Below are 25,223 nucleotides of genomic sequence, written 5' to 3' on the forward strand. Positions count from 1 at the left end.
CCATGGTTACCACAGATCACTGATGGGGTTCTTGGTCGCGGCTCTGCCACTACCGAGTCAGGTGGCTAGTGCAGGCATTGCTGGCTTCCACCGTTCTCACCTGTCACACATGACAGGAGCCTTCCCTAAACACTTTGTAGGGCTCCTTAGAAGAGAAAATGAGTTTACCCGATGGTGAAATGCTTTGAAAAGTGAGCACTGCAGAAAGGATTTTCTGCAAGGGCCCAGTGTGCCGGGGGTTTTATGTTCCCTTTATGTTTGGCTAATCGTTCCAAATAGCATGTGGTGACCCAAGGTCACTTAGGAAGGGCTCCTTCCCAGTTAAAAGATGTGATGGTACCTGGGAACAGTCACTTCTGATAAAAGAGTCATAATGGGTCTAATGGAGAGAGTTTACCCCAGGAAATTCTGGCCTCATCAATGACCCAAGCGGACTCCTCATGAGCTGTGGAAATGAGCCGGGAGACCATCAAACAAGAACCAGTAAGAGTCGACGTGAACCGGGCCCATCACAGACTTGCTCCCCTACTGAGTAGGGTAGAAACAAAACTGTTTACCACCAGCAGGAAGAGAGGGAGCCCAAGTCTGTTCCCTGCTCGCTGGCTGAAGACCCGGGTGGCAATGAGTGGGAACCAGGACACACAGCCCCAGACTGCGCACACGTGGCGGCTGAGAGGGCCCAGCCTAGCTTCTGGATTCTCACAATTACTCCCCCGACAGGCTGCCCAGGACCTGCCTCTGGCAGGCCGTGTGTGCGCCAAGGGGAGTGTGGTCATTTGGAGGTTCCCCTGGCCGTACAGCTGTACACCACGATGCCACACAGCTGGATCCTCCCCTGCAACTCCTCAGGCTGACCACCGCTCTCCACATGCCCCTATCCCACACCCAAGCGTGACGCTGCCTCTATGCCCAGAGGAGGGAGGACAAGGTTGAAAGGACATACAGAAATGGCTGGAACTCGTAGCAGAAAGCTGGTTTTGCTGATCCCCAAGTGGAAAGAACAGGGTACCACACCACAAATGCAAGCCCTTGTGCCTGGGACCTCAGGGATACCGAGTGGCCTCCCATGCTCTCTGTAGGAGAGGCCATGGGTCCCCACTCCATTCACTTGGTGGCCTCAATCCCATTCCTTGTCAGCATGGACCCCTTCCCTGATGCCCCTGGGGAGGAGCCAGGACACCTAATATCTAGAACTTCTTTGGAACGGTTCTCTCTAGAGCCCCTGCTCATCGCAGCTCCTCTATTTCCCACTTGGGTCCATGTACCAGTCTCCTGGGTTCATCCACAAGCTGATGCTCAAACTTGACTTGAGTCACTAGAGGCATTTGCATAAATGCAGATTTCCAGACCCACCCTCAGAGTCTGGAGGGGAGGCCAGATGTCTTTTTTGGGGTTGTTAATCTTCATGGGAGCATTTTCCCCCCATTGATTTTTAGAGAGAGTGGGAGGGAGGGAAGAGAGGGGGGGAGAGGGGGGGGAGAGAGAAACATTTATGTGAGAGACACACATAGATTGGCTGCCTCCCATATGCACCCTGACCAGGGCCAGGGATTGAACCTGCAACCCAGATACATGCCTTTGAACAGGAATGGACCCTTCTGTGGGTGGGCTGACGTTCTAACCACTGAACCACACTGGCCAGGGCTTGCTTGCTCTCTTTTTTTCAATAAGAGAACCCCAGATATTTCTGAAACAGGTTAGCCATGACTGACCACACTTTGAAACACGTGGCTCTAGGGGACAATAAACCTGCCTCAGGAAAGCAAGGCTGGGAGAGGGAACATGCCCGTGGCGATGGACAGCACTGGCTTTGCTCAGCTGCAGCCCAGGTGGCTGGCTTCAGCTCCCCGAGTCACTTCCACCCTGCCCGCCACAGGGACACGCCTTTCCCAGCCTCTTCTCCCCCTCCTCTTCTGAGAATGCTTTCTCTCTTTTCGCTTTTTACATTTCTTCCCACTTAACTTTCTGTTTTATATCCTTCTAGTTTACATTTGCTAATGTTCCCCTTCTGCTCTTATAGCTCATTGCTCATGAGGACCTGACTGGTACCAACTCCCTGAAGAATTCCTTGGCCATCGCTGGTCTCAGTCATTGGGGTGAAGGGCAGCAATCCCCTAGGATTACGCCAACACATGGCATCCGACAAGTGTCAGACGGAAGGGCAGGGGTCAAAGATTGAAGCGGCTCCCGGAGCTGGTCCTACTGATGCAGAGCGTCCAACCCAGCACAGGCCCGCCCGGGGGAGGCGCGGTGTCGGGCTGACAACCCGTGCCCGGCCACACACCCAGGCAGTAGGGCTTCTCCCGCCTCCGGTGTCTGTCGCGGTCGTAGCGGTATCCCGGGTAACAAGTACACAGCACGCGGCCGAAGTTATCCGTGCACTGCTGTTCGCAGGGGGCCTCGGCGCACACGTCATAATCTGAAAGAGGAAAGTGTGAGCTCACATCAGCCACTGTCACTGCCGAGGCAGGGGGGGGTCACCTGGCTCTGGTCTAGACCAGGCTTTCTGGGCTGCGCTCTGCTCCAGGGCAGCGGTGTAACCGGCTATGCCTGGAGGGGCATTACTTTCTCAGGCCATGGGGTGCCTCTGAGAAACGAGGTGCCCAGCTTCGCAGTGGTTAGAAGCAAACATCACTGGTGATTTCCCTCCCGGGTCACCTCATCCTTTGGTCTCTGTCACTCATCCCAAGAGCAAAGGTGCTCTAGTTGACCAGGCTCTGCTCTGTAGCATCGCCTGGGCCTGCTTTGTAGACAGGGAGTTCCTTCCGGCTGAACACTCAAGGCCGGCCAGCCCTGGTGATGGGCCTTGTCCTCACAATGTGGGAACAGAGCTGGAAGTCAGGCCAGCTCTGAGTGTGACGGAGGCTTTGGAATGGAGATGTGTGTGAGCTAGTGTGTGTGTGTGTGTGTGTGTGTGTGTTGTAGGTGTAGGGTTGATTCTGCATGCTGAGAAGGGGCTGCGTAAGGTCGAATGGCTAGAGATCTCATACCAGCCCTAAGCCCGTGCAAACTGGAATGGGTGGTCTATTATTCGTAAAGACTTAGAGCCTCTCTTCCTCTTACCCTTACGAACTGAGAGTTAACATGTCTCTGAAGGGACTTGGCTCTAAGTCAGGTGCTTAGGCTGAACATTTACTTGCAGACTAGACTAGATCCAGCCTCTCATCAATCACTGCACTGTCTCCCCAGGTGCTGACAGATGAGCTGTCTTTGGACGAGGCATGAGCCTGGCTTCTCTCTGCCGCCTATTATGGTGATGGTTGTTAGGGTTAGGGCCAGGGTTGGGGTCAGGGTCAGGGTCAGGGTCGGGGTCAGGGAAGGGGGCAGCTGTGGGTAGGGTCAGTGTGACAAGGTTCATGCCATCCTCATGATGACCTGGAAAGCCACCCTGGATAAGTACTTCTCCCTGCCATGGAGATTCCAGGCTCTGCCTGTGTGTGTCCCTGGTCAAACATGCTTTCCTCAACTAAGCATCAACTCTAGGCATCAACGTTCTGGGCTCTGCATGTCTCATGCTCAGGGCTCCCACATGGTATCGAGTGCCTCCTCCATGCCAGGCCCTGTTCTAGGATGATGCCACATTAAGGTGCAGGTTCAGGAGCCAACCCTCCCAACTCTGCCACTCTCTCTGTGATCTTGGGTTCTTTAAGCCTCAGTTTCCTTACCTAGAAAATAGGGTAAGAACAATACCGACTTCATGGTGCTTTTATGAGATAATACAGGAGGATGCAACAAGCACAGTACCTGACACACAGTGAAAGTCTTATCTGCTCTTCTGCTTAAAAGAAATTTTTTTTTAATCTTCATCTGAGGATATTTTTTCATTGCTTTTCAGAGAGAGTGGAAGGGGGAGAGAGAAACATTGATATAAGGGAGGCACATCAACTGGTTGCCTCCCATACACGCCCTGACTGGGGCTGGGGATCGAGCCTGCAATCAAGGTACACGCCCTTGGCCAAAATCGAACCCAGTACTCTTCAGTCCAAGGGCCGATGCTCTCACCACTGAGCCAAACTGGCTAGGGCTTGCTCTTCTGCTTTTTAAATTCCTGGTTCTTGCGCTTGTTTGGGTATCTGGCCGGGGCTGTGTCCTCTGCAGTAACAGCGGTATTCTCTTCCTATAGTTTATGCTCAATAATTGTTGAACTAGAACAAATCACATTGCCCTGTCACCTGGCCAGTTAAGATAACACATGGGGGTGGAGGTGGCAAAATATATCTGGTTGGCCAGATAATATTTTTGGCTTTGCAGGCCTTTGTTGCAACTACTCAACTCTGCAGCTGTAGGGCAAAAGCAGATATAGACAACACTCAAGTCAATGGGTACGACTGTGTCCCAATAAAACTTTATTTACAAAAACAGGCAGTAGGCTAAATGTGGCCCACAAGCATAGGTTGCTGAATCTTGACTTAGAGCAACAAATATGAGGCAATAACACTCTTTTAATTACAGCTTCTATTTAGCTTTTTTTTTTTTTTTTTTAAATAAATAAATTCTAGTCTCTTTTTACTATTTTACTATCTATGATGTTTTAATTTTATATGTCAACTTGGCTAGGCCAATATTGGTTAATCATTCTTTTAGATGTTTTAGTAGAGATTTTTTTTAGATGAGATTAACATTTAAATAAGTAAACTTTGAGTAAAGCAGATTGCCTTGCACAATGATGATGGGCCTCATCCAATCAGTTAAAGGCCTAATAGAGAAAAGATGGACCTCCCCTATTAAAGAGGGAAGTCTGTCAGCATGTGGTCTCTAGATTCAAACTCTCTCTCTCTCCTGGGTCTCCAATTCTGCTGGCATACTCTGCAGATTTCTTGTCAACCAACCCCTTAAAAATTAATCTATCAAGAATCCTAACAAATACACCATCTTTTCTGAGCTCCTACATTTATACTTTGCATTTTGGGGTAACAGAAACCTTTACGACTAAAGATATCTTTAGTAAAAGACAAACCAACAAATACTGACTTATTCTCACAGATTAAAACAAATTAACCTTTGAACTGTTCTATAGAAAGCAACAGGGCAGAGAGTTAGTTATGACAGCGCAGCTTTCAGCCCCTGAGGCCACTTTTCCTGGAAATACTCAGTTCCAGGTTACATTAATCTAGGTGCTATGGTCCCACTTCCAGGTGAGGGAGACTAGTTTTAGGCCTAGATGTTTAAAAGCACAATACCTAATATTTAAAGGAACTCTAAGTATGTATTATCCAGGTATGTGTTTTTAATTAGTTTGGGCAAGGTCTTTAACTGGGATCTTAAAATGATTGGCCTAAAATTAATTTTCTTTCAGTAGCTGCCACATTGAAATAGAAAAGACACAGCTGGTAACTGAGAAAAGCTGGCTTATAAAAGAATGCAATTATTTTAACTTTTGTGGGTTTTTTTCCCCCACCAAGCTCTAACCAATAGAATTGGCTGGCAGTGAGAAAGTCAGTCTTGCAGAGACCCAAGGCCGCGTAAACCATCATAGGTGGCGAGGCTTCCTAACCAGCCTTCATCACCCAGCTTTCTCAGAGGTCACGGCTATCAATTAGTGAACTCTGCCATCCTTTCACCGAAGACAGCAATGAACATGAGGGATTCATTTATTTCTAACAGATTAAAAAATTGCTCTCCATGAGATAACACAACATGAATTAGCTTGGCTGGGCTCAGACACCTGGCTTCTTGGGCAACAGTGAAGAAAACCATTTCACTTCACTCACTCCCCCGTCCCCAGCCCTGGCAGGCTAACCTCACGCTCTTCAAATGGTTCTTCGTCTTTCCTGCGTCAGTGCTGGAACCCTTTGCAGCCTCCCTCCTCCTCCTCGTCTAGGTCCTGGGCAGCCTTCCTTGATAGCCTAGCTCGAGTCTCCCTGCTTCTAGCAACCACCTCTGACCACCCTGGTCCTCTGTGCTACATGCCCCTGCTGCACGCCTGCTGCACTGCTGGCCTCTATCGCACATATTTCAGTTATTATTAGTAACAACAGCAACAGTAATTACATTTACCAAGACTTGGGAAGAGCCAGCCTCCGTTCCAAGTACTTTACATGTGGTGATATTCTTAAAACAACCATATGAGTCAAGTACTAATACTGTCCTGCAAAAACTAAGGTTTAGAAAGTAACTTGCCCAAGGTCATAGCTAGTAACATGTGTGCTATGGAATGTTGTGGGTCCTTCTGAAATCCGTATGGTGAAATCTTCTTCCCATGTGACGGTATCAGGTGGGGCTTTGGGAGGCCATTAGGTCATGAGGGTGCAGCCTTCATGAATGGCATTAATGACCTTATCAATGACCCCAGACAGCTCCCTTGCCCTTTCTGCCACATGAGGACATAGCAAGAAGGTGGCTGTGTATGAAGCATGAAGCTCCCACAGATACTGACTCTCCCAGCACCTGGATCTCAGACTTCCCAGACTTTCAAACTGTGAGACATAAATGTTTGCTATTTAAGCCACCTGTCTGTGGTATTTTTGTTACGGCCGTCGGAATGGACTAAGGTAACATGGAACCAGGAGGAAAACCCAGGTTTCTCTGCTTCTTCACTGTCCAGACACTGTCTGCTCAGCTGGAGGGTGGGGGCCTTGAGGAATGGGCCTCTGTCTCTTCAGGGCTGAGCTGCACACAGGGCTTGCTGATGGTCCTGTGAAGGGGCTTCAAGTTTAACAGTAACACACATACATTCCAGGTACATCTGAACTTTATAGACATCGGATGATTAGTCATGAGTGAGGTGAGAAGACATGATCTTTTATATTACATACCTTCTGGAATGCATTGTCCAAGAACAAACTTGTACCCTTTGCAGCACTTTTTCCTAAGAGACAAACAAACAAAAATGCATTTTAGATGGGATATTTTAGATAAAAATAGAATTCTTTTCAATTATTGAGTTTGAATGAAATAACTTGTGCCCAGGAAAAACTGAGGCATAAAGAAAGTCAGGGTGAGTTATTTTAAAGGAAATTTGAGATAAAAAGGAAAAATATCATCAATAACACATGACCACATCTAATAGCAAAATGTCCTTCTTACCATATAACATAGGAAATTAATCCTTTTAATCCTATGAAGTAAATTAACTCAGAGGTTTCAAGAAACTTGTATTAGATAATTACAGGTTTGCAGGATATAAGTCTGAAAAGAGCCTCTGAGGCAGACCTGGCCCCTCATCCTATACACCAAAGATTCACATGACTTTCTAATTATAATAACAATTAGCTAAGTATAATCATCACTGGGTAATTCCAGCATAATGATTGCTAATTATAAGACTGGGACTGGAACCCAAGCATTCTAACTCCCACTGGAGTGCTTTTTTTATGCCTGTACCATGTAAAGTACTGAAAGGGAACTAAATTAGCTAAGGTTGAAAACCAGCAATCAGGCAATTACTAACATAAACATCCAAGTCTTACACCTCTGCCTGAGGTAGAGAAATAGTGCTGTAAGTTCCAAATGAAAATCTGCACTGGGAAGACTCCAGCTCTAGTAGGAGATGTGTGCTCCTAACAGACCAGCCTCTGCAGATGACAACTATACACTCTGGACAAAACCGAGTCAATCAACTCCATGAGAGTTCTGGAGAGTAGATCAAGGCAGGCAGACTTAGGAGGAGAGGTGAAATTTTGAACAAGGGGCCAACACAGGGTAATTATTATTTATTATTATTTTAATATCTTTTTATTGATTTCAGAGAGAGGAATGGAGAGGGAGAGAGAGATAGAAACATCAATAATGAGAGAGAGTCATTGATCAGTTGCCTCCTGTACTCCCCCTACTGGGGATCAAGCCCACAACCCAGGCCTGGGTCCTGACCGGGAATCAAACCGTGATCTCCTGGTTCATAGGCTGACGCTCAACCACTGAGCCATGCTGGCTGGGCACAGGGTAATTATTATTATTATCATTAGAGATAATCAAAGGTGGGAAGTGCCTACCTTTGTGAAATGGTCAGAACCTTCAACTGGGTTAGACAAGGCCTCCCACTGAAGAATAGTTTGATACACTCAGATGTCTTTTTTCCAACACATTGTAGTAAAAAATAATTTAACAGCATCATTTTCTACTTTTGCAAATTAATATACTCTAGCTATACTATTGGTCAAATCAATTCTTGTGGATTGGTCTGCTAGGTGGATTACCACCTGCGAGGGGAAAGAGAAACTCCAGCAATCTTTTCATAAATCGCTTAAAACATATAAAAATTTTATTCAATCCATCACTTATAAGCTTTACATAAAATTTATGAAAAATGTATACAACTTGTAAACATCACCTCTGGCCAGAGACGTTCTGAGGCCCGATCAGGTGCAGCTACCCCGCCTCCTTCCTCCCGCAACACATCTCAGGTGAAGCCCCAGCTGCGATGGGTAATCTTCCTTCAAAAGCGTAAGGCTGGGCTTCCACAGAAAACACAGCGGCGTCTGGGGCGCTCCCGAAGCCGACTTGAGTGAAATAGCTAAGGGCCCCCTGCCCTGCAAAGGACACATTTGCCTACCTGTACTTGTCCAATCAATATAGATTATTTTGAATCTTTCTTCAGCATATTTTACGTATTTATATATTTCTTCATATATAAATAAAATGTAATGGTATGAAAAGTGTGTGATAATGTCCAGAGTTCTCCCATTAGATATAATTTCCCACCATCTCCAGCTAAATTATAATTTTAAGTGACAAAAGAAGCCCATGGGGTATAAATTTATGATAATTACTACTTCTAACAGAGGTAGAGGATCTACCTTTATATTTCATGAAACTTAAACTCTGCCTAGTTTTCCGTGGTTTAAGAAAGACCAAGCTCCTAACAGCCAAGAAGAAAACTGGCTTAATTGAGCATTCGTTACAATTTTACGGTTATTGCTTACCGTATTACACGAGGCTGTCCGACGGAAAACTATACGAGGAAAGGCAGTGCACTGCATGGTCTGAAACTCGAGTGATTCATGAGAAAGTTGGGTGGAGGGGAGAAACATGTGTTTTTGATACTCACGTCTCAAGGATAACATCACATTTCAACATATGGTTCTATTTGGCTGTTTCTACATAAATGGTGCATCCAAGGTGTCGCCTCGGAGATGTTCGATGGCATTTTCAAGTTCATGCAAATGGATGCAATCCTTACAATCTCTCTTCCCACATCTAAGACATTAAACTTGGGTGTTCTGACCTTTTTGAGCATTTCAAAGGCTTGGGATTGTCCACACAGTGGAGTCCAAAGTAACCTGTCCTTTGCCTTTTTCTGAAATTAAATGAGAATGCAGTGATTTGATATATTTTCAAAAGGCCATGGGGCTCCGGCAGACACAAATCTGAGCTTCAGGATGGACACGATTCATTGAAATACCTGCTCAGCTAACAGTGACCTTCCCCTCAGCTGCTCTTTAACTGCATAACTAATACCATGTCTCTGCTCGAGAGGAGGTTTGAGACGCCTCCGCACCCTCCTGTCTCCCCTAGAATTCCTTTCTGGGATACAGCATTATTTTGCATGTTAAACACTCATCATAAATCACCATTTAAAATAAACAATGAAATATTCCGAAGCATTAAAACAAACACTAGCTACCTATTATACTGGTTCAAAGGCCCCTTAGAACATGATTTGTGTTTAATGAAGCTGAGACTGCCCATGTGACATCTCCTCCTGGTTGCGCAAGCGCTCGTTAGCCTAACTACAAGCACGGCTGTGTGGTTTTTATCTTTAAGCAAAACAAACTAAGCTGGGGAAAGCTCTTGTGGATTGGAGGGGCGAGGGGGGGGGCATCCTTCTTAATATGCTTCACGTGGCGCAGCTTGGTTTTCCAAACGCAAATGCTTTTCTCATTTCTTGGCACAAGGAAGTGGTGATTAGATGGTTGTTACATAGAAAGGGCGACATCTGGTAATCAAGAAAGTCTGTGGAGGTTCCCCCTGGGGGCCTCGGAGTAGTAACACACATAAAAAAAATCATAAATAAAAACAGTGCAGCCCGAAATATAGACCATCAACCAATGTGTGTGTGAGCTTTTGGAAGGAAAAACAAAATCAAGGCAATGGAGATAACAGAGATACCGGCATCCGACTGTCTGCTGTAAGTTATCGGATTCTAGAAAAGAATTTGTAAAAAATAACTGCCTGCAGGATTAGAGGACTCGAAGGGACTTGGAAAGGTCAAGCGAGTTAGTAGGCAAGAAATATTTCACCACTTGCTCCAAGGCAACAGCAAATTTTCCTAAGATTTACTTGAGATTTCCTTTCCAGAACTGCCTAGACATGCACCAGATATATCAGATTTTTTTGGAAAAAGGAGAGAACTGCGCTTTTGAGAGTTCTTGGTGCCAAGCTACGTGCAGTAGGTGAAGCAATGGCTTTAGGGTCAAGCAAATCTGGCTTCAGTCTGGCTCTGCCATTAGAAGAGCTCAGGATGTGGCCCTGGGCTTATTTCCGAAACTTGCTGAGCTTCAGATTCCTCATGGATAAAACATGAATAATGATATTTGCTTTACAGAATTATCACACTGATTTCAGATAATAAAGGTGGTTAGCACAGGGCCTGTTTTCGGGTTAGAATAGTGTTCTAGCTGTAGCTTTCTTTTTTTATCCTTGCCCAAGGATATGTTTATTGATTTGAGAGAGAGAGAGAGAGAAACATTGATTGGTTGCCTCCTGTACTCACCCTGACCGGGGATCCTAAGTAAGTGCCCTGATGGGGAATCGAACCTGAAACCGTTTGGTGCACAGGATGACTCTCAACCAACTGAGCCACAGTGGCCAGGGCTTTTCTTTTCTTTAAAAGGAGCTTTATCACTTATTTATGTTTGCTTTCTTTTTTATTGAATTTTTTAGGGTACAGGTTTCAAGTGTACAACTCAATAAATAATCATCTGCATACTGCAGTGTGTGCCCACTGCCCCAAGCAATAAATGAGTGATTTAAAAAGCTGTGGTCCATTTACAAATAGAATACTAGCTGCAGCTTTATGAACACAGCAAGGAAACAACAAAAGCCACTCTACCCAGAGGCTTTCATCTTAAGACTCTTCTCTTTCTTCCACTTCTTATTCAATGGCAGATCTCATCTCTTCTGCTGGAGGGGAGGGAGAGAAACCTCTGATTTCAAGATGATGAAAAAGCCATATTTTTGTCTTCTGCCACAGGTTAACCCCAAATAACGAGAACATGAGATGAAAACGCAAGTTCATACCCCGTGGATTCAGGAGGACTCTAACTCTGAACATGGCCAGTGGATGAAAGGGGGGGAAGTGATTTTGCAGAGTGGAATAACTTCAAGCCTAAGTCCATGGAGCAAGGCTTCAGAACTGGACACACCAGGCATAGAAGACAGTGGAGGCCAGGAGAGAGCAAGATGAGCTGAAAGTTGGGTGAGAAGCTGGACTTCCAGCCCTCCCTAACCCCAGCAGTTAGCCTAATGATACTCTTTTCCCACTCCTGCGAGAGGCAGAAGGTATATATTTATGAAAACTGTACCCGAGAAGCTCAAGACCGGGACTCTAAGCCAGGGAGCTGAGTGGAACCTTGTCACACACAGTTCCAGATGTTTTTAAAGAACGCCTTCAATGTAATAGCTCAGTCCAAAACAATGAAGCCCTCCTGGTGCTGGCCTCTAAAGGCAAACATGATGGCTTCCTTCCATCATCAACTAGTCAGTCCCAAAAGAAGACAGATGAGACTAAAAATCTGTAGAGCCCAATTAGCCTAATTTGTGTTCACCATTCCAACCACGCTGTGGCATGCCTGAGAAGAGGGTCCACGAGAAACTTTTGCCAGGTAGGTCACAGAACATGAATCCCTTGGGACTATTAGCAAAGGCCCGAGGATCTAAAAGTGGTCTTGAATTTCTTTGTAAAGTTCCTTAGAGTGAGGAGTCTTTTCTCTCTTCCTTTTAATCTTCTTGCTTTCCAAAACTTTTAGAGCTTTGCATGACTTTCTGTGAATTACTAGGATTCCTTTTACACTAGAAGCCCTGAGAACAGAACCCAATAAAACGACCCACCTGCCATCTAGGCATGCTTGGTTCCAGCCTTTAAACCAGAAAGTGCAAAAACCCTACCCCCCAGCAAATGGAATATGTTTACTACAGTAATCAGTAAAATAAAAACCAAACAAACCTACCCATGTATCCATCTATGTGTAAGCTTGTTACTGCCAAATCAATGACAATATTAAGAAAATTGTAAGGAATCTATTAGGTATAACTTGTTTTAATATGTGCAATCACTGAGGAAGATCAAATGATGGAAATAGTATGGTGGTTCCTAAAAGAATTAAGCAGAGTTACCACATGATGCAGCAATTCCCCTTCTGGGTATATGTCCAAAAGAATAGAAAGTAGGCTTAAACAGATATTGGTTCACAGCAGCGTCTTTCACAAAAGCTAAAAGGTGGAGACAACCCAAATGTCCATCATCCAGATGACTGGATGAACTAAATGTGCTATATACATACAACGGAATATTATGCAGATTTAAAAAGGAATGAAATCCTGACACAGGCTATGGTATAGATAAACCTTAAAACCATTATGCTAAATGAAAAGACACAAAAGGACAAATATTGGATTATTCCACTTACATGAGGTACCTAGAATAGTCAAATTGACAGACAGAAAGAATGGCGTTGCCAGAGGCCGGGAGAGGGGGAATGGGAGATTTTTGTTCAGAGGGTACCGGGTGTTCATTTGGGAAGATGGAAAAGTTCTGGAGATGGTAATTGCATGGCAAGGTGAAAGAACTTAATGTCACTGAACTAAATACCTAAAAATGGTTAAAATGGTCAATTTTATGTTGTGTATATTTTACTACACAAACTCTGTTGAAGTCGTTCCTCTAGCTACTAATGCTTTGGTCATGGTATCACTTGGGCTTTAGCCGTGTGAATGACAGGAGGGGAAAAGTGTGTGAGGTTATTCTCAGGTGGAGCTAAGGTAACAACCAGAAGGTATTTGCCCCTGCAAGGTTGTGAGGGATCATAATCTATTCATTCAACAAACATTCATATTGCATCTACCCCAAAGCCAGAACAGCTGGTGGTTGGGGCCCTGGGCCTTGGAGATGTACCTCCTGGGTTTGAATCCAGGCTCTGCTGCTTTCAGCTATGGGACCTTCGATAAGCGACTTCAAGTTCCTCTAGCTTCATTTCCTCATCTGTAAAATGGGAGAGAAACAGCACCCACCGCACCCGCTCAGTGTGAGGGTTCAGTGAGTTAGGGCCATAGACCTTAGTGCTTCGGTGCTGGCATACATTCACTCCATCAGAAAATACAGAAAGAAATGTGCTGGTTTTCCTGCTGAGGCCCCACTGTGGCCCCACCTCCAAGGACCCTGCAGTGTTGCAGAGGAGGGAGCGGCGGGCCTGCCACAGGCTCCTTCCCTGGGCTGGGCTAAGCGGGAAGCAGCCAGCACTCAGCAGCACGAGGGCCGTATCTGTTTCCACGCTAACACCTGCTTGGAGATGATTTTATTGGGTCATCTTGCAGGAGAAGCGAAGCCCTAAAGCATTTCCCACCCCCCTCCGATCAGCGCGGTCTCTGTTCTCGGTGATGAAACGCAGATGTCTGGATAGCTGCCTGTTCACCCAGAGCTGGCCCAGGGGCACACGGGCAGGTCAGACAACAGCCCGGGCTGCGGGCTGCGGGCCGCGTGCGTCCCCGCCAGCGCCTCCCTGCCCCCCTGGCGCAGCGCTCCTCAGACCCCCAGGGCCGAGGGCCTCCGCAGAGGCCGCCGGAGTCCAGAGGGGACAGGAACCCGGGACCGATGAACCGCCTCCTCCCAGCTAGGCCACTGCCGACGCTCAGCCCTCCCCTCCACATTTTCCCTCCTCCTCTGAGCCCCCGAAATGAGTTTTCCACCTGGTCAACCCCAATTCTCTTGCTTGCTGGCTGCCTTTTCCCAATTTTAGATGAACAGTTGACCACTTCTGAAACATAAGAAAGAAATGATAACAGATTGGAAAAAGTCGTTTGGTATTAATCTTTGTAAAAAATATAAAATTGTATCTACGTATATATGTTTATATATGTATAGGTAGTGAGATATTTTTACATTAAAAAACAAAGATTAGGTTGGGTAGAGTCAGCAGGATGAGGTGTTCCTCATGTTCTTTTTTGTGTCTCTTCTGGTTTTTTGGAATGAGCAGGTATGGATTGCAATAAGAGAAAATAGAGGAAATAATAAAATAAAGGGATCTCCAGGGATTTGGGGGTGTTTGGTACACTGCTAATGCCAGGCGTGGCAACCGTTCCAGAAGCTCTGGTTTTGAACACTGCTTATGGAGTAATGCTCACGAGCACGTGTTGGAGCATCACTGCCTACAGGGTTCCTTGGCCAACCCAGAAACCACGCAGTGACATCTTGGACCAGCCTGACCAACCAGGTGTCAACCAAACTGCTTTTGACCAAGTCACCTGGAACCAATATATGGTATTTGTTAAGAAATGGCCCTCAGGGATTTAGTGTACCATTGGGAGGGATGTTCGTTCTTATTTTTTTCACCTCAAATAACTGGTTAAATAGAGGTTTCTTGGAGAGAGGATTTTAATGGAACAATTTTCCCTATCTGTGAGACCCATTTAAACCAACAAATCTCTGCTCACCTTTCTTCCCACAGTTGCTAATTTTCAGAAGCACTGATGGCTGTCAACTGCATCTTACTCTGTGAGTCGCTGTCTGTGGACAGTGCAGTGACACTGTGGGACCCAAGGCCCTCATCATCGACTTATTTTTATTCTAACCTTAACTTGCTAAGCATTCTAGACTCACCTGAATGGTTATTAATAATATGCTGCAATGGTCTTCATCAAGAAAATCATATCTTTAAGCATTGAATTAATCACGATAAACCGAGCAACAAAAGTCATCTACGGTGGTTACCAAGGCATTTCTGGAAGTTTTCTGACTGTTCCTCCACCTTCTCCTCCCACTCGGGGCTTTCTCCACAGCTCAGCCACTGTTACCTTACTCCCCTCCCTTCTTCAAAGGGTGGATCGAGCCTCAGGATTTCAACTCTCACTTCTCTGCTCGTGACTCTATCTAAGTTGCCTTCATTTTGCTTGCCTGTATTTTCTAAGTTTTTCTATAATTATCAGACATTATCTTTGTAAACAGAAAATGCTCTATTTTAAAACTAGCAGAAAACATTAATTTCTCACTGCCAAAGTGGAACAGAATAGCCTCCTGATGGAGTCAGAGTTTAAAGGCAAATAATCCACAATGCTGTTTTATAAATACTGTCCTCTAATGTTTTCCATAGTAGAAGCCCCACATTACCCACAACAGCTGCCTTTTCAAAAGGTCACTTCTGTGGCAGAGATAGCCAGCGGTCTTCCTAAATCTATCTTCTCTTTTTTTGTTCAGTAAAAAAAGAAAAAAGAAAACCCAAATTATATCTGAGTACATGACTACCCAGAATAAAGGAAACCTTTCCCAGCCTGTTGTCCCACCAGGCATGGCCTTGTGAGTAAAGCCTGGCCAATGGGATGTGAGTGACCGTGACGTGTGTGACTTCTAGGCGCCATCCCTAAGTGGAAGGGGCACACGCCCTCCACCTTTCACCTTCCCGCGAGTGGGAATGGGACCGAGTGGGAGTGGTGAGCCACCCTGGACAATGAAATCAATACCTCAGCAACGAGTGGATGAACATACAAGGAGCTGGGGCCACCATGCTGCCCATCGCCGCATGAGCTAAGGACTCCTGACAGTTTTGTGTAAGAGAAACGAACTCCCATCTTGTTTAAGTTATTATTTTTGGTTTCAGCTGCAGGAGCCTAATACACCCCCAAAGCTAAAATAACGGATGGGAATGAATCCATGGAGAAAGGCTACTGAAATGCAAGGTTCATAAGCCAAAAGGGGCCCGGAGAAGATGTGGCCTCTCATTGTGCTCCAGTAACAACTGTGAGAGGGGCCCTTTGAGCCTTATGAAATACTGACCCTTGAAACGTAAACGTCTGGAAGCTTCTTTGTAAGTTATCCAAAGTGGAAGAGCTCTCTGCTTTGACAGGGAGTTCTCTCCACACAGTGGGCAGACTTTCATTGGTGCGCAGCCCCCTTGCCTACACTTCACCGTGTCAATGTGGCATTTCCAGAGAGATCGAAGTTCAGGAACATGTAAATACAATTTGCTGATTCAGGTTTTTGCCCACAGGTCAGTCACTTGGGAATTAAAGGAGGCAGTCTTAAACTAGAGAGTTTTACTTGTAACGACAGAGGGGACCCAATCTGAGATTTTCTTTCTTAGGTTAATTAGTCACGATGTGACACAGCCCATTCCTGATATGCATAAAACCCTTATGGAAAACAAAATACAACTGACATTATTTCAGGTCTATGTCCCCAGAGGGAGAAATTCATACAACACCAAAAGTGGGATTTCTACCTGCAAATAATTTACAGATGAGAGCAGGAATCTTCTATTTGTATTAGGCAGTATCAAGTAAAAACTTAACTCAGATTAGTTAAGAACTGGAAGCATTAAGTCTGACTTAATTCGACACACACTTAATTGGGAGCTTACTTATACAGGAAGCCAAGCATTTTCCATAGATTAATTCTCATAACCACCCTTTTTTACATATGGGAAAACTGAAGCACAGAACACTTAAGTAACTTGTTCAAATTAGTAGCTGAGTTGGACAAATTAGTCCCAGGCTGCAGGACTCCGGAGGCCACCTCCTACCCTGAACTGGATATTATAGGAGAAACGGAAATGATTAAGGTTTGCATTTAGTCCTTGAAGGCAACGTGGGAGAAATATATATACACAGCTACAAATAACACAAGAGAGCATTAAAAGCCTCCTAACACAAGCATAATGTGTTCTTTCAAAACACAGGGAAGAGTATTAACTCAGTATCAGTGCCTGCGAAGACTGTGGCCCGTTGGAGCAGGTCCTGCCCCAGAAAAATGTATCAGGCTCCGTAAAGGGGGCCCTACCCTCACTACCTACCAGTCTCGCCTCTCCAGCTGGGCCCCAAATCCAGCTTCTGTCTTGCTATCTCAACTTCCCTCTGGGGAAAACTGCCCTGTCCTCGGTTCAGGGTGTCCTCAGACAACCTTTAGGAGGTGCCTCCCAAGCCCGATCCTTGTTTAACCTGCAGGTCCGAGGCCCAGAGGAGAGGCAGAAAAGACAAGACTGCAGACAGAGCGATGAAAAAGGCGAATGTAATATTTCAGGTGTGACATTAAGCGGGTCTAAAACAGGGCAGTGGGAATGGAAAGAGGACAGATATTAAGGAGATTATGGAGGCAGAATCTATAGGATTTCCTAACACACTGGAGGTAGAGAATAGGAAAAAACTAGTGCAAGGCTAGAGATTTATCCTGGTGTCGCTGCCTGGAGGGCGAGATCACCATTAACGAATGCAGGTAAAACCGGGAAAGAGCTAAATACAAAAGATTTTGATTGTACAAATTCTGGGATGACTAGAAAGTATTAATTACATTGGTTTGGATCTATCATTTAGCATGTTTGAGGCCTTAGGCAGCTCAAGGGTGAGCCAAGGTGAGCCAGGGGTGGAGGTGTGCTAGAGACAGTCCTCAGAGGGACAGGTGAAGTTGAGCATAATACCCAGGGAGGGCGTGGGCCAAGGACATGTCTTGGGGAGATGTCCTCCTGGAACAACTGGGCTGAGTCAGAAAGCCAGAGAGAAATAGAGGGGACTAGTCAGAGAAGTGACAGCAAAGAAGCCAACAAACTGTTGTACTCTGGGCCTATGCTTCCTGCTCCAGGAAAAAGGGCCTTGAACGAGGCTGATCCTTAAGGCCTCCCCCAATTAAAAACCCCCCGACTCTTGGGGGGATGAAAATGTTCTATATCTTCATTGTGGTGGCCGTTACTCAAGTGTATATAGGCACTTGGTCAAATCTAACTGAACTATATAATTAAAATTGGTGCATTTTATCGGATGTAAATTATACTTCGTTGAAGTGGATCAAAAAAATTCTCTAGTTCCAATTAATTATTCACTTAGTGCAAAACTATTAATGATAACATGAAATATTGCACTTGACTTTTTTTAATCAGAGAAAAAGAAATATAGGTCAAAGAAGACACAACCTCAATGCCCAGAGGGGGCTAAAAGACATGAATTAGAAGGAGCTATTTGAAGAAATTAGTCCCTGATCATTCCAGACACTGGTGTGAGTGAGCAGATGTCTTGAGAATGTTTCACAAACACATGGGAAGTTAATGAGAACCTCAGGTGGGCTCTCGGACACGGCATGTGCACAAGGTGCCTTAGGACAGCCACAGGGAAGCAATGTAGCAGCCCTGGCTCTCCTCGGCCCTGCAGCTCGTGGGTGGTAATGACCTCTGGATAAATCTGCTCAAGTGATGGTTCTCAGGAGTTTATCACATGTCAGTCAATAAACAGCCAAATTCAACAAGGATTTCTAAGGTGCATGAATGTTGGCTCCTGATCCAAGGCATCCTCATTTTTAAAAGAACTTAAGCTCCTTCATATCTGGAGCTCCATTTTTATTAGAAGGGAGAGGCTGTCTACATCTCTATATTGAGTCTACTTATGGGGTTTATGTCATTTATCATGATTTTTTTCCCTTTTGCAAAATTTAAGAGAATGCCTTAGAGTAATAAGCCTGATTCCTGACAACAAGGTATAGTTTTGGGCTCTGTGATAAAGGTAGCTCTACAGAAAATCTTATGGGTCACAGGAGCACACACAGATTGTACATGCCACCATGTCTCTGCTAACTCACCGTGAACTCTTTAGGGCAGGAATCAGGTCTTAGTTATCCTAGCACCAGGTCAGTGTCTGAAAGGTCACAGATACTCAACACATTTTAGCTGAATTGGGATTTGCCAGAGCTCTCTTTGGGAAGAATCCATTTTGTAAGAACTTCTAAGACGCTATTTACAAGTATAAGGGTTACGGCTTTATTATCTCTTTCTGTTGTTTTATCTTTTCTGGCCTCCTGTGGGCTCTCATCCTTCCTTCCCTTTTCCTTTTCTGTGTTACAAGGTGGAGGAGAAATTAGGGACTGGCAAGAGTAATGACCAGACTGTAAGGAGTGTGTAACCCAGCAATGTTTCTTGCATGAAATAATGACAAATCGATTGCCTTTACCACCTTCCGCCTCTAGGAACTGAAAATATTCAGCTCTATTTGGAATAAATAATATGCCCTCCGCTGTTTGTGATGGTGGCTGGGAGACTCAGGGAGACTTGGGTGGTCTAGGCAAGTTGTCCAAGACTGCTCAGTGGTGTAGCTGGAACCAGAATCCAGGGGCTGCTTGGCAACTCGGTCACCATACCAGGCTAAGAAGTAGTTCCAGGACATTAATCGTGGATCCTTGCTGAGTGGCAACACAGGCCTCTGCATTTAGAAGGACTGACTGAAACAAAACTGTTAATAAATATAAAAATGTGGAGTTTTCTGGCACACAGGATGGGCAACTGTTTCAATGTCAGGCAGACCTGAGTTTAAAACCTGCCTCTACCACCTACTCGTATGGTGAATGGATGTAAATTATATATAAACTTACATTTCAGTTTCTTCTTCCGAAAAATGCAATATCAACATTTACTTTGTTAGGGTGATTTTGAACATTAAATGAGCAATTGGTATAGTGCCTCTCGTATAGCAAATGCCCAATAAAAAGACTTTACTAATGATCACAGTAGCAACAGCAGCAGTAGTTACTGTTATTCTCTTCTCCTGCCCTCCTTCAATGTAGGGGTTAATGTATATATATGTATTTTATTAAATTTATTGGGGGTAACATTGATTAATAGCATACATGAATTTCAGGTGTACAACTTTATAATACAACATCTGTATCCTCTACTGTGTGCTTACCACCCAAAGTCTGTTTTCCTTCCCTTGGCATATATTTGACCCCCTTTTTCCTCTTCAAAAGTATATAGTAAATGAGTTTATAAGAATTATGATGAAATGCTGGAATGCCTGAAGATTAAACAGTACATTAACTTACATCGAATCAACAAATAACTGAATGATGACCCTGAGCAAATGACTGATAAATGCCTTGGGAAATACAAAGAATCATAAGATAAAAAGAGTTTATAAAATCACTGAGGACACAGAACATAAGTATTCAACCACAATGCAACCTTTGAAAATAATAAAATACTCAACGATGTCAAAAGGCACTCGGTCCTTCAAAAATTACTGAAGGATAAACAGGCCCAGAGGGCATGGTCTAGGAATTCTTTACAAAGTGGGACTTGCATCTCACAGAGTGGATAAGATTATCCAGACAGAGAAGAGCATGAAGAGGTGTTGGTTATCTTGTTGTTAGAGATAAAGCACTCTTTGATTTTTGTTACATGGTGACAGACATCAGTGCCTTATTAGCTAGAACTTCTAATACCCAGGCATCCCCTGAACCGGAGATATCCTAAGGAAAACTGCTCAGCCGCAGTTGCTCCTGATTGGGTAGCCTGGATGGTCCTACTTTGTATGATGTCCATCTAGGTTGAGAAGACTGGAAGGGCACCTGAAGCCAGGGTTGCCAATCTAGCCACCTCTCCCAGGACAAAACTGTGAGCTGCACCAATTACACACTCTTGTCCAGGGGTCCACACTAACAAATGCCCAATGAGTAGGTAGCTAGTTGTGCCAGAACAGTTGAGGCTCCAGCAGTTGAGAAACCTCTGGAGACACCATATGAGCTGAAACCTTCATTTGGGGGAGGAAACTAGGCATTGGCCAGACCCCTGACACAAGCAGGGACTCTGTGAGGAAGATGAGGGAGGAGGTACTCCCAGGGCCACCCTGTTTCCTGACAGCTCCTCCATTCTAAGCCCAGGCATCTTAAGCACAACTCCCTTTACTCTTGAGATACAAGTGGCATTTCTGTTCTTTGCAACTGAGATCATGTTCTTTTCTAGTTATCCTGGTAACATATAAAAGCTACAATAATAGTATAAGAGGCTTTTGATTTGGGGAGCTCATCACAGGTAGGGCTTCCACGATTGCTGTGTTTTATCAAAAGCACAAATTTCTGTCTCATGAACAGAAGTCACTCATGGATGGTTAAACATAAATGTTTTTATTAACCTATAGACACAGCCCTTACTATGCTGAGAATTGGATCCTGTCAATAACAGTTGAATGCCCAGGTATTCTTGGCATTGGTGAATTATTTACTGATAACCTTGAAAAAGAGTTAGAGCTTGAGCTTAAACAAGAAATTAATTGTATCAGGCAGAGCAAAACAAGCTGAAGAGTGAGAACACTAGCTATAAGGGAAATGCAAATCAAACCCACCATGAGATGCCACCTCACAACCTGTTAGAACTGCTATTTTTAATAAGACAAGAAATAAGTGTTGGAGAGTTTGTGAACCAAAAAAGAACCTTCATTCACTACTGGTGGGACTGTAAATTGGGGCAGTCACTATGGAAAACAGTATGGAGGGGCTCCCCTCAAAATTAAGATTAGAGCTTCCAGCCCGGCCGGGCATGGCTCAGCGGTTGAGCATTGACCTGGGATCCAGGCAATCGGGGTTCGATTCCCGGTCAGGGCACATGCCCAGGTTGTGGGTTGCAGCCGATCAATGACTCTCTCATCATTGATGTTTCTATCCCTCTCTCTCCTTCTGCTTTCCTCTCTCTGAAATCAACAAAGATATATTAAAAAAAAAAAAAAAAAAAGACTAGAGCTTTCATATGGCCCAGCAATCTCTCCTCTGGGTATCTAACCCCAAAATTTGAAAACATTAATTTGTAAAGATATATGTAGCCCTATGTTCACTGAAGCATTTTTCTCAGTAGCCAAGACATGGAAACAACCTAAAGCGTCCTTCAATGGATGACCGGATAAAGAAGAAGTGGTATGTTTACACAGTGGAATACTACTCAGCCATAAAAAAGCATGAAACACTGCCATTTGCGACAACATGGATGGATCTTAAGAGTATCATGCTAAGTAGAGTAAGTCAGACAGAAAAGGACATGAACCATATAATTTCACTCATATGTGCAATATAAAACAAAGCAACAAACACACTCATAAGGGGCTGGGAAGGATGAAGAGGGTGAAATGAAGGAAATCAAGTATATGGTGATGTAAAGAGACTAGAGTTCAGATAGTGAGCGCACAATGCAATATAGAGATGTATTACAGAACTGTACAGTTGAAACTTATATAATGTTATTAACCGATGTCACCCCAGTAAATTCAATAAAAAAGAAAAGAAAATGTGTTTTATAACCTGAGCTTGCTTTAAATAACACGGGAGTTCTGGTGTCTCTGGCAACGTGAACGCATAATTAATTCACTGGCAGTGCCTGGGTGCTCTCTGTCTTCTGTATGGCTTTCCTTGGGGTCTGGTTCTTTACCCCCAGCCAAAAGAAATCCCCCTGTGGGTTCCATTAGAGAGAAGTGATCAGATTGATAAATAGATGCATTGTTTCATGCACTTAGATTACTCCTTGCTGTTAGATTATTAACTGACTCCCCTCTTCCAGATCTTTGAAATGCTTTCTCATCTGTTCTCCTCATGTAAACTAAGGCCAAGTGGCTCTCAGAAGCTGAAGAGAGCAGTTTTTCTTCTCCATCCCAAGTATGGCATTTAAGATAGAGAGCAAATAGTGTCATGGGATTAAGTGTGATACGTAACCTTGGAACCCTGCCATAGTGGCTTCAGTATCCTTTCCTCAGACATCCCAAAGCACTGCTAGAAGTTCTAGTGACAGAGGATTCCTTTCATTTATTTCTAGGGGACAGTCAAGCAAGGGTCCACCAGGAGAACTGGGCACCTTAAGAAGAGACCACTATTTAGAGCATCACTATACAAAGGATGGCGTTGGACTCAGAGGAGTGACTCTGATGGAATTCCAGGCACTATAATGAAGGACAGAACCCAGATACTGTGGTGGGAGTGATGCTTCTGTGGTGAGACGGAGTGGAGGTTGCTCTCTGAAGTCTAATAAAGGGCACTTGCAGCCGGCTTTTCATGTGGAACTTCTCCAGGGGCTGAAGTGTGTTTGTGTGGGGGGCTAGAAAGGGGGATGGTGGTGGGGTACGGGTGTAGACGAGACAGGCCCTTCCCAAGGAACCACAGTCACTCTAGGGGACTCCCTCTGGTCCAGTATCTTCCCAAGGACTGGAGCTCTGGGGGCCTTGGACAGCTGTGAATAAATCTATTGAGGGGTATATGTTATGAAATTAGGGTCCACTTCTAGATGGCCAAGGTCTACAAGGTAGGGTTTAGCCCCAGCCAGGGCTTCCCTGAGTCAAGAAATAACTCCCAGAGTAGAACAGGACAATCCTAACAACCACCCAGACCATCCTTGGCTCCAGGCCACCCCAACAGCAGCAGCTTGAGCACGGTCCTGCTCCACAGTTGTGCTGACGGGCTATATGCTGACCAGCTGGACCTCAAGCACAACACTTTCCCAGAGATTCGGGGAGACCCCTGTAGTGCTGTTTTCTCACCTGTGATTCACTCTGGGAGACAACCAACAATAGCAACACCTTCCCCCACCCTTTCTCCATTTCTGACAGAGAAGGCAGCTCTGACAGCAGCGGGGACCTTCAGAAGGTCCAGCACGTCCCGGCTCTGTGACTTCCCTTTGGCTTGGCTTTTTTTCTGCTGACAGAGACCGTAACTCTGGTCGGCCATGGTGTCCTGAGCATCCTTCTAGGAGAAGCCTCCCAGCAGGTGCTGGCTTCATCCAGCAAACTGCCAACGATGCCCTTCGATGTCCATCCCACCTTCCTCATGAGGCGGCTCGCCTAGCCCCACCGACTGGTAAACCTGGAAGCAGGCCTCACGCTGGAAGGCAGTGGTGGTGGAAACCGCAGAGCAGTGGGAGCAGTTATTGCTCTCTCTGTGCCCAGCCTGGTGCATCCTGCCCTCCAGCACAAGTGACACGCCAAGGAGAAATCACATACCCAGGACCTGCTACCCTTTCCCCAGAGACTGTTCCTGTGCTTCTTCCCATGGGGTCTCACAGTGAGTCACAAGGCAAGAAACTGCCCCTTCCACAGTTTCAGTGAATCATCCCAAGGAACAAGACAGTCTGTGACTATCCCCATTTTACAGGCGAGGAAACTGAGGGCCAGACAGTGTCTGGCTCTGAACACTTGCTGATTAAGAAGATCTGAATGCAAAAATAAAAATTAAAAAAATGCAGATGTGGAAGTCCTCACTCCACCACCAGCAGAGCCCACTTCTGAGGCCAGGAGTGCCAGGGCCACTCAGCTGTATCATCAGTCTGATTGCACCGTGTGCCGGGCTGCTTTCTCCTCCCTGGGGACAGCATCTGTCCTTCCATCCCCTGGCTCCAGGTGGGGAGCTCTGGACACATGGTTACTAGATTAGGACACAAAGGTGGGTAAAGCCAGCTCCTCCTTCCTAAGACACAGGTGAGGGTTATGGGCAGTTAGCATTCTGAGTGAGTGCCAGGTTGACGTGAGAGGGTTTCTGAATTGCTAAAAAACCCTTCGGAATTACTAGAAAACCCACTGAGGTGTGGAGCAAACCCCTCAAGTCTCGACTTTTTGAATAAAGTGTGAATAGCCCCTGCCTGACCCCAAACACATCTAACCTACTCTTCAGAGGTTCAGCCCAACTTCCTCCTCTTAGAAGCCTTCTCAGAATTCCCACCCCCCAGGGAGGGATTTCCATCTTCTCTGAACGTCCACATTCTCACTATCTGTGCCCATCTCAGGATATCTAGAAAAAACCAAACCAAAAGAAACAGTGGTTCTTAATCCTGGCTGCATGCTAGACATCTACTGGAGAACTGTTTAATAATAAAAGATGAAACATATTTATGTCCAGGCCCAGCCTTGAAGCAATTAAATCAGTACCTCTGGGGCTAGAACCAGAGAATCAGTATTTTGAGACATCAGCCAGGACTGAGAACCTAGAATGCCCTAGAATTTCACTATGTCCTTTCCCCACCCCACTGGGTGCTCCTCAGGGCAAGACCCCAGCCTGGTGTTGCACTGCCCTTAGCATCGGCCTTGCCCATAGTTAGCGCTCATCGAAAGTTTGCTGAGTAGCTGTATCCTCGCTTGAAAATCTAAACACTCCCCCAGTGGGAGAGGGAGCTCACTTTGCTTTGTTTGTAAGGTAAAAGTTGTATGTGTGTCATCCTCTGGTTTGGGCAACCCGAGAACACGGATTCCAAAGAAAATAAATTTCCCCATGTTAACATCCCGAGGGAGGAACAGGCTGTGTTGTTGGTTATCTGCTGCTTTCAATTAAAGAGCCTGCAGCCAGATTCCTTTGTGCGCCC

The 25,223-nt window shown here is 45.3% G+C and overlaps 1 protein-coding gene across 1 annotated transcript in view; it reads right to left on the bottom strand.

The window, feature by feature from the left end:
- CCBE1 (collagen and calcium binding EGF domains 1) overlaps window positions 1–25,223 on the bottom strand; it is a 181,569-nt gene that overhangs the window by 23,884 nt on the left and 132,462 nt on the right. The window contains exons 3-4 of the mRNA XM_087819137.1: window positions 6,756–6,808; window positions 2,285–2,419 (exon numbers count right to left, since the gene is read on the bottom strand). Coding sequence (XP_087675263.1) covers window positions 2,285–2,419; window positions 6,756–6,808 — 188 coding nt within the window. The remainder of the gene's footprint in view (window positions 1–2,284; window positions 2,420–6,755; window positions 6,809–25,223) is intronic.

Source organism: Miniopterus natalensis, chromosome 7, assembly GCF_054644295.1.
Source record: "Miniopterus natalensis isolate mMinNat1 chromosome 7, mMinNat1.hap1, whole genome shotgun sequence".
NCBI lineage: Eukaryota > Metazoa > Chordata > Mammalia > Chiroptera > Miniopteridae > Miniopterus > Miniopterus natalensis.